The 9,250-nt window shown below is 37.6% G+C and overlaps 1 protein-coding gene across 1 annotated transcript in view; it reads right to left on the reverse strand.

Annotated features, from left to right (window-relative positions):
* Nucleotides 1–3,835: 3,835 nt before the first annotated feature.
* glrbb (glycine receptor, beta b) overlaps nt 3,836–9,250 on the reverse strand; it is a 23,821-nt gene continuing 18,406 nt past the window's right edge. The window contains exon 9 of the mRNA XM_073820226.1: nt 3,836–4,722. Within this exon, the coding sequence (XP_073676327.1) occupies nt 4,340–4,722 (383 nt within the window). The 3' untranslated portion in view covers nt 3,836–4,339. The remainder of the gene's footprint in view (nt 4,723–9,250) is intronic.

Genomic DNA, 9,250 nt, shown 5'->3' on the forward strand with positions numbered 1-9,250 from the left:
AGCTCCCTACTGTTAAAGAGGTCCTATTATGCTCTTTCACTAAGTCCTTATTTTGTTTTGGGGGTGCACTAGAACATGCTCTCATTCGAAAAATGCATTATTTTTCACATAATTTTTCACATAATTTACATTATTACAATAGCTTTCTCCTCAGGCTGGCACAAATGGCTCGATTAGTTCCAGGTTTGATGAAGGTCCGCCTTCCAAAAAACTATATGTGTTGTGATTGGTTAGCAGTCCGAATAGCTTAGACAGCATGCCCCTTCCCAAAGCAACAAATTCCGTGTACAACTGCGCAGGTTAGATTAAAGTGATTCTTACGTTTTAAATATTGATATTTTTATTACAAAACACATCGGATCACTAAAGGAGGCTTTTACTGACCCCTCCGGAGCCATGTGAGGCACTTTTTATTATGAATCGACTTGTTTTGGACTGATGGAGAGAAACACTTGTCTATGCCGTTCAGTCTATGCCGTTCTAAAGCTTGGGAGTGCTAGGATTACTTTTAATATCTCTTATAAGTGCACTTATAACTTATAAATTATACCTATATCTTGCACGTGCTGCTTATTGCACTCCTGGTTAGACCTAAACTGCATTTCGTTGCCTTGTACTTGTACATGTGTAATGACAATTAAGTTGAATCTAATCTGATCTAATCTAATCTTATATAACTCTGATTGCATTCGTCGGAAAGAAGGAAGTTATATACACCTAGGATGCGGTGAGTAAATAATACGCTACAGTAGTGTTGGTCCTATTGTAAGCCTGCGAGATTGCGGTACATGATATTATCATTATTGTGCTAATTTATTTAATTATTTACATGCACGAAACCAGCTCCAGCATAAGGCTAGTGAAGCTATCTACACTGTATGATGAATAAATCTCTTACCACACACTGCACACATCTACGGCGCGGCTCAGACGCAGCAACCGATGACTGTCACTCTAGTCAATGCTTGTGTTTACATCAGGCATGGCTCCGAAAGTGTTTCGACCCTCTATACCGCACACTTCAATGGCGTGGCTCCAGCACGGCTACTGGAGCAATGCTCGCGCCCTGCGGCTCATTGAAGCATCCCAAAAACGGCTGTCCATGCTACATCGCTAAAGTAAGGCAATTTCCCCCACCTCGTCCTTCCCCACCAATGCTTCGGATTTCCGTAGGCGGGATTTATTTGAATGATATTCTAATGGACCGCATTGTGACATCATAGCATCCGGAAAACAAATGCTGTAGTCCAAAGGAGCCGTTTGTTGAAGTTCTTGAAAATGGATTTTTAAAAAACTAAATATTTCTCTTTGGAGTGGACTTTGAGATTTGTAACTTTGTAGATGTTTTTTATGCCTAAACATATACTGGCTAAAATTCAAAAAGTGAAAAAGCATAATAGGAGTGACTGGAATTCACTGTGGTGAATGTGTCACTGTCGTGATTACAGCTGTACACGTGCATTTGCTCCTGCCCGTTTCGCGGAATTTCGTACCGCTCACCAAACTATCCTATTCCCAGAACAGACGTTTTGAAGGGAACATTGAATAGAAACAGAAGTCATTCATCTTATTAGAGGTTAGTAAACTATCAGACGATTTTAAAAACTGATATTTCAAGGTAAAAAGTGCATAAACATTAAACCAATGAGCAAATTAGCATTTCTACATTTACATGTTGCACTTTATTAGGCTACGTCCAGAGCAAGAGCTTTCCCAATCCAATCTTTTTTTTTACCTTGTCTCAAGAAATCTGCGTCCACTTGAAACCATGAAACTAGTCTCAGCCTCAAAAGTCACGCCCACGGAACGTTGGCTAAACGTCTGATGCATATGGTACACTTAAGTGGAAACACTTCAGGAGTTTCGAAGTTGTCATCTGATTAGTTGAATTTGATCGGATTTCCGGGAGACGCGAGTGTCGCGTTTATTTTCGGTCCGCCGGGAAACAACGTTTGCGAACAAATTACTGACTTACCGCTTGTTTTCCTTCTTCTTTAACTTTGAATGCTGGTTATTTCAATGACTGACTTGTTGCACGCCAGTCTGTTGTTGTGGGGACATCTCCATGCCGCGAAACGTGAAGCTGAATGAAACGAACTATGGCCTTATGGGCGGGCCTTGGCCAATGAAAGCCGCCATGGATTCCAGACCTTCAGCCATCAGTCTGAAGGTCTGGCTATGCGAGACTACCATGCAACCAACACAAACGATGTAGTATACATGCCAGACCAGTATATGGCACTGTAATTCTGCCACAGAGATGCACTAAAAACCGACAAAAAGATTGGACTATGTGCATAAACCTTGCGTGTGGTATACAAACGAACATGGAACAATTCATTTATTAATCTGTGTTAATGTTAGTTAATAAAAAGACAATCGTTCAGTGTTTTGTTCACGTTTTTGTTGATGTTACGTAGCGGTGTCTGACTAGGGGCGATATCTGGGCTGATGACATCAACAAATTCGCTGTACACATGAAAAAGCAGTGGTGTCGTTTTCAGATTTATCCACTCTGGGATCCTGGTTAAAAAAAAATGTCGGTTTCACTCTGCCACAACACAGGATCCGTATAGACAAAATGCCTATTCGATACAAAATGTATGCGTATACAGCTAAATGCGTCTTCGTGTGGACGGGCCTTAATGTTGTGTGTTTGGTCAGAACATTTGGGAATTAAGAGTGTGTGTACATTTAATTGTCATTTAGATTCATTCACAATCCTTTGATACTTTGATACTTGATACGTTTGGTTACTGTAGGTTTGTTCAATTGAACATATTCAACTACAAACTGATAAGAAGTTTAGTGGACTTCACAACCAGAAGTTAAACATAAAATTAACATAGTAGTTTATTCCATATCGCATCTTATAACTTTAACTTTCATTAAATACTTAATAGGGTGTTTTCATGATGTGTGATCAATGGGCCATATTGGCAGCTAAATGTAAACAATGCCACTGAACCAAACCAAACTTGCATATTATACTAATTATTGCTGTTGAAAATGGCCAATTATTGTCATGTTTTGGGCTGTACTAATCAGTCGGAACGGGAAACACATTTGGGTACTATTGACAAAAGTTATAACAAATCAAGGAGAATAGAACAAAAGGTGTTTTGTGGTTGGCCAAACTAAACCAGGATTTCCAGGGCAAGAATCTTGACAACATTTGTGTTTGTTCTTATAATTTCCGATCAGGTAGGTGAAATATTATGCTAATATCTTAATTATATTATTCTTATTTAGTCTGTCAAAATATGTTTGTTCTGTGGTTTATATCCGAGTATCGCCAATATGGCCGCGCATCCAGGTAACTGATCAAAATCGTAATGTAAATGCAAACCCTCTAAACTTAGTGATAAGGGTTTTATATTTATCTATGTTGTTTTAGGTGAACAACCAGCCTAACATTTAAAAATCAAAGAGCTTTCTGACCCTGTATAGACAGCAACGCAACTGACACATTCAAGGCCCAGTAAGGCAGTACTTAAGGACATCGATAAAATCATCCATGTGACATCAGTGGTTTAACTGCAGTGTTACTGTCTAAAGCTATACGAGAATACTTTTTGTTTGCAAAGAAACAAAAATAATGACTTTTGAACCACATTTTATTGATGTCCTTACTACCTTTCTGAGCCTTGAAAATGTCAGTTGCAGTGGAACGGCATGAGGGTAAGTAATTAATGACTGAATTTTCATTTTTGGGTGATTCATTAAAATATCATCATAGACAGTTACCACAGATGGTTATTTCTATTTCTAGATTTTATGTCTAAGTTGACGTTTGAGGATATGATTAGTAAGAAAAAGACTCATAGGTCATGAGGTTAGCTGAGCCATTGGGCCATTTATTTATTGATAGTTGATTCACAAGCACAGAATATGTTTATTTTCTGCTTTATACACTTGCTTGTAATTTCTGGAATGCTTGTAATAGAAACATCAAAAGACAGTTCTTATGGCAGTGTTTATCAGTACAAATGTCTCAGCATCATCTTAGCTGATCTGTAGGTCAAAAATAATAATAATATATATTTTAAATACAATATATTAATATCCATATATTCCATTTCCACATGCAAAATAATAATTTATCTCAGGTTTGTGCATAAATTAATATAGTAGCTGAAAATCAAATGTTTTAAGCAATGCCTTCATTCCTTCTATTTCAAAATGTTGCTTTTTATTAGCAATACTGTATTTATTCCCATAGTCTGCACATCATTGGCAAAACTGCTCCGTTTGATGTCTGAGGTACAAATTATATGAACCGAGACGATACGAAGGAGGGAAAAGTTAGCTGAATGGAAGCAGTTTAAACTTTACGCAATCACAAATACACAGACCAGTAAATGACATTAAAGAAAAGGAAGGTGAACGGAAAGATCGCACGAGCATAAAGATCTACGCGCTTGGCTGCCGAGGGGATGACAGGTTTAGGAGGTGGCGGCTTCTTGTTGTTCTTGGCTTGCGATTTACTGAAGGCAGCACCAACATCAATGGGTTTGCCGTAGCAGTCAAAGTTTGAGAGTTCAAAGTCCCGTGGCAGAGAGCCTACGATGCTGAAGTCATTGGAGCGCAAATCCGACTTGGAGGTGCATACCTTTTTGCACCTTGTCTCTGTCACCTGAGAGGGATAAAAAGGGAGAGAGTGAGAAAAAAGATGAATAAAGAGAAAACATGTCTCAGATCTCAGCAACATCTGGTGGGATTTTTACTGAAACATTAAAGGGATAGTTCACCCAGAAATGAAATGCTTTCATCGCTTCCTCTGCCTCATGTCATTCTAAACCTGTGACTTACTTTCTTCAATGAAAAACAAAAAGAGATATCCTGAAGAATGTCCAAGCTGCTCTCTGTATGATTTTGAGATCAATCTTTTCACACTGAGGACTACTGAGGGACTCATATGCAACTATTACAGAAGGTTCAAACACTCGCTGATGCGTGGGGGAGAGGGGGGGGGGGGGGTGAAAACTTTTTGAATTTGAAGATCAGGGTAAATTTTACTTATTTTGACTTTTGGTAAAGATGTAACTATCTTCTGTAGCCTTTGAAGGACAGTACTAAATTTAAAAAAATATATAGGCAAAATAAGAAAAATGTACAATATCTTCATTCTTTTCAAAAGTTTTCACCCCCAATTCTTAATACATTGTTTTTCCTTCTCAAGCATCAGTGAGTGTTGAACCTTCTGTAACAGTTGCATATGAGTCCCTCAGTTGTCCTCAGTGTGAAAAGATGGATCTCAAAATCATACAGTTGTTATTGGAAATGGTTCAAATACACAAACTTTTGACCTCAACTCTATACAAAAATGCCAATAATTTAATTAAGCCTTACAAAAAAAGTACTATCGGTGCCATGATGGAATCAGATGATAAAAACAAATGCACAAAAAACAACATATATTACCACAGAACCATGTCTAATAAATCTTTACCAATGGCACTTTGTGGTGTTTTTATCATTTAATAATATTACTATTGTATTACAGTAAATTAAAAATTATAAAATTATCACAAAATATTAAATGGAGTCAATGGAAAAAGTAACTGATTTATTATTACATTAGTGTGCAAAAAGTGTTAAAAGAATTATAGTTATGTAAATACATGTAGTTTTGTGCTTCACTGAAGAAAGAAAGCCATACTAGTTTGAATCAATATGAGTGTGAGTAGGGCAGGACAATAATTCGATATCAATATCGCGATAGAATTTTTTTCAATAACGGTGATACGATTTTTAAACCCATTTCCGATATTTCGATATATATTTGCATATATATACTTTTATATATATATATATATATATATATATATATATATATATATAATTTTATAAATTAGCATTTGTCACTGAATGACGTTCAATGCTCAGACGTCAGAAAGAGCAGAACAGAACTGCGTGATGACGTACATCACAGACACGCTGCCAGCTCTCAGCAGCAGTAGTTGGTTAAGCTCCATCACGGAAAGTTTTAGCTACAAAATGAGTACCCCTGACCGCAATACAGATGTGGATGAACAAGCTTCCACAAGAAAGAAGGCAGACGAAATAGTTGATAAGACAGGAAAGACTAATTCAGTGGTGTGGAAGTGGTTCGGCTTTTTAAGTTCAGATAAACTCTGACATTGGTAAGTTATACACCGTTCATGCAAATGTTCGCCATAATATCAGCGCTGACCGCTTCAAATAGATTTTCAAAAAGGCTTTGACATCGTTAAATAAACATGAGCACTGCACGTTTCACAGTCAACATGTGGCGCTGTTTGTTTGTTTTTTTTTACAATGAAGGTCTCTAAAAAGGAAACTTTACTGTATTCAAAAAAAGTTTCTGTCATTTTCATTTAATTGTTACTATAATTCCTTTTAAAGTAATTCATGACCACTGCGTTACTTTGTGTCCAAATGTTACCAGGAAAATGCGGTAAACAGCACCTCCTTCTGGAAGAGGATTAAAAATTAGTTGGCCTAGTGGCATAATTTTTATTATGATTTCTTTCCCCCTTTTTAAGCGATTTTAAAAGGAATTAATTTAGTCTTTAGTCAAGACATACATATTTGTATAGATTATTCACAGTTCTCTCAATTAAAGGTTGTATCAGCGATTTCTAGCCTGAAACATAAAGTGTAAAATTCAGCTGATCTTTCATCACGATCCGCTCGCTGCCTGCCCCATAAATTGTCTGTGAAAAAACCGCGTCTCTCTGGTCAGCCTAGGGTCCGAGATATGCCAAAAAAACAATCGGCACTACCAACCATTCCACAGCAAAAACAAACATTGTTCCAACCAATCAGCGTCAGGGGTTTGGTGTTGTGGACTTTCGCTCCGCCTCCCTCACATCCCTGCACCAGTAGGAAAGTCCACAACACGAACCCCCTGACGCTGATTGGTTGGAACACGGTTTGTTTATCTGTGGAAAGGTTGGTAGTGCCGATTGTTTTTTTGGCATATCTCGGACCCTAGGCTGACCAGAGAGACGCGGTTTTTCACAGACAATTTATGCGGCAGGCAGCGAGCGGATCGTGAATAAAGGTCAGCTGAATTTGACACTTTATGTTTTAGGCTAGAAATCGCTGAGACAACCTTTAAATAAGCCTGTTCTAGTTTAAATGGAAATATATTATTGTTAATAAGCTGAGTCTGAGAGTTTTATTTATTTGATAGTTTATTTCACATTTCTTGTTTGTAAAGGCTAAATACAAATAAAAAGTGAACCTTATTTTTTGTACTATTTTTATTTAAAAATAGAAGGAGCCAGGAGGTATTATAGACTTTGCAAATTCAGTTTGCAGACATTTGTAGGTACAGACATCCATTGTGTGTGTCCTCAGCAGTTTTTTCCTTAAGCTTTTTAATATTGTCCATATCGATATCGGAATTATATCGTATCGACCGAAATTAAGAAATATATCGTGATATCATTTTTTGCCATATCGTCCAGCCCTAAGTGTTAGTTATTGATAACAGGATTTCATTTTTGACTGAACTATCCCTTTAATTTCACACTTAGGTATTTTCATTTGTATAATTAGGAAATGAACAAATGATAGCTGGCAGGCGAATCATTTATGCATTATGATACTCATTCAGGCATCAGACATGGCCATCTCAAAAACCAAATGTGATTAAACGTTTCCCTCAGACTTTTGTCTCTCAAGTAGAGGCACATACACTCTCTATCTCTTTCTTTTAGCATTCTCCTTTCTCCTGACACTCTAGACTGCTGGGAGAGGAAGATTTTGAGGACAGGCAATTATTTCAAGCTCTTCCTGAAGCCCTAACAGGGCAGAGGCAGTGTAGCATGGGCCTCCCACGCAGGAACAACAGGGGAAAAGAAGTAGTGTGAAGAAACACCTACCTTGCATCAAAATAGAACAGGACAAGACAAGCATTACGAACTGATGTGACATCGCACTGTTTCTCTCTCTTTCTGACTAACGGAGCAGATGGATGTCTGGATAACTGATGTATGATGGTCTAATGCCAACTTGTCTGTTGTATTTGTTCAGGATGTGTGGAAAGGGGCAGAAGCCGTGCAGTGCTGGACCGCACTACTTCCCACTGGGCACACAACACTTAAATCCTCAAACAGCTTGATATCTTTTCTAGTGTGTGGGGACACATGCACAGATTTAGGAAACTGTCTGTCAAATGCAGTATTGGAGCTTTCATATGCTTCTGATAAATGCTGCCTGCTCAAAAGCGTTCAGCATGTCTGAACAGCCGTGAGATGGCTGGAGAATCCGTGGCAGCAAACAAGCCTTGGGACGCGTCCAAACGGCTCTAATTCAGAGCAATGAATGAGCCTTTCTTGGAGGTCAGTAACTTTCAGGGGTTGTGCAAAGAGCATGTGGGTTAATTTCGGGTCAGATGTTCTTCTGGTAGCTGCTAAAGGTGCAGTCTGGGAGTATATGTGTGACAGTGGTTGAAAACACACCGCATCCCTAAGCCTCCCTCTGGGACCAATTTAAGCTTATAATAGACTTGAGTAGAGCCCATTATTCAGCCTATTTCTCCTGTCTGTCAGGCTATCCTTGCCTTCAAGCTCTTCTTCCAATTGTTGCTATAAAGCTGTCTGTTTTCTGAAGAACATGAAGTACTGTGATTATCCCACCTACACTTTCGCATGCAGACCTGACATTAGCAGTGCATGATTTTTAGATTATATAACTTCAGAAACAGCAATCCAACCGAATACAAGAAAACAGAATTGAAACAATGAGCTTTTTGAAATGGTAAAATCACCCATTTAGGCATAATGTGTCCCCATGTGCTGCTTAACTTGTCTCTATACTGCATACTGTCATGGAATAACACTTAGAATGAATACATTAACAAATAAAAATATACACTACCAGTAACCAGTCAAAAGATTTTTTTTTTTTTTTTTTTTTTTTTTTAAAGAAGTCTCTTCTGCTCACCAAGCCTGCATTAATTTGATCCAAAGTACAGCAAAAACAGTAACATTTTGAAAATATTTTTGCTATTTAAAATAACTGTTTTCTATTTTAATATATTTTAAAATATAGTTTATTTCCTGTAATTTCAGAGATTCATTTTTAGCATCATTACTCCAGTCACATGATTCTACAGAAATCATTATACTATTCTGTTTGCATATATATATATATATATATATATATATATATGTGTGTGTGTGTGTGTGTGTGTGTGTGTGTGTGTGTATATATATGTGTATATATGAGTGTATAATGTTACAAACGCTTTCTTTTT

Source organism: Garra rufa, chromosome 16 (genome assembly GCF_049309525.1).
Source record: "Garra rufa chromosome 16, GarRuf1.0, whole genome shotgun sequence".
NCBI classification, from domain to species: domain Eukaryota; kingdom Metazoa; phylum Chordata; class Actinopteri; order Cypriniformes; family Cyprinidae; genus Garra; species Garra rufa.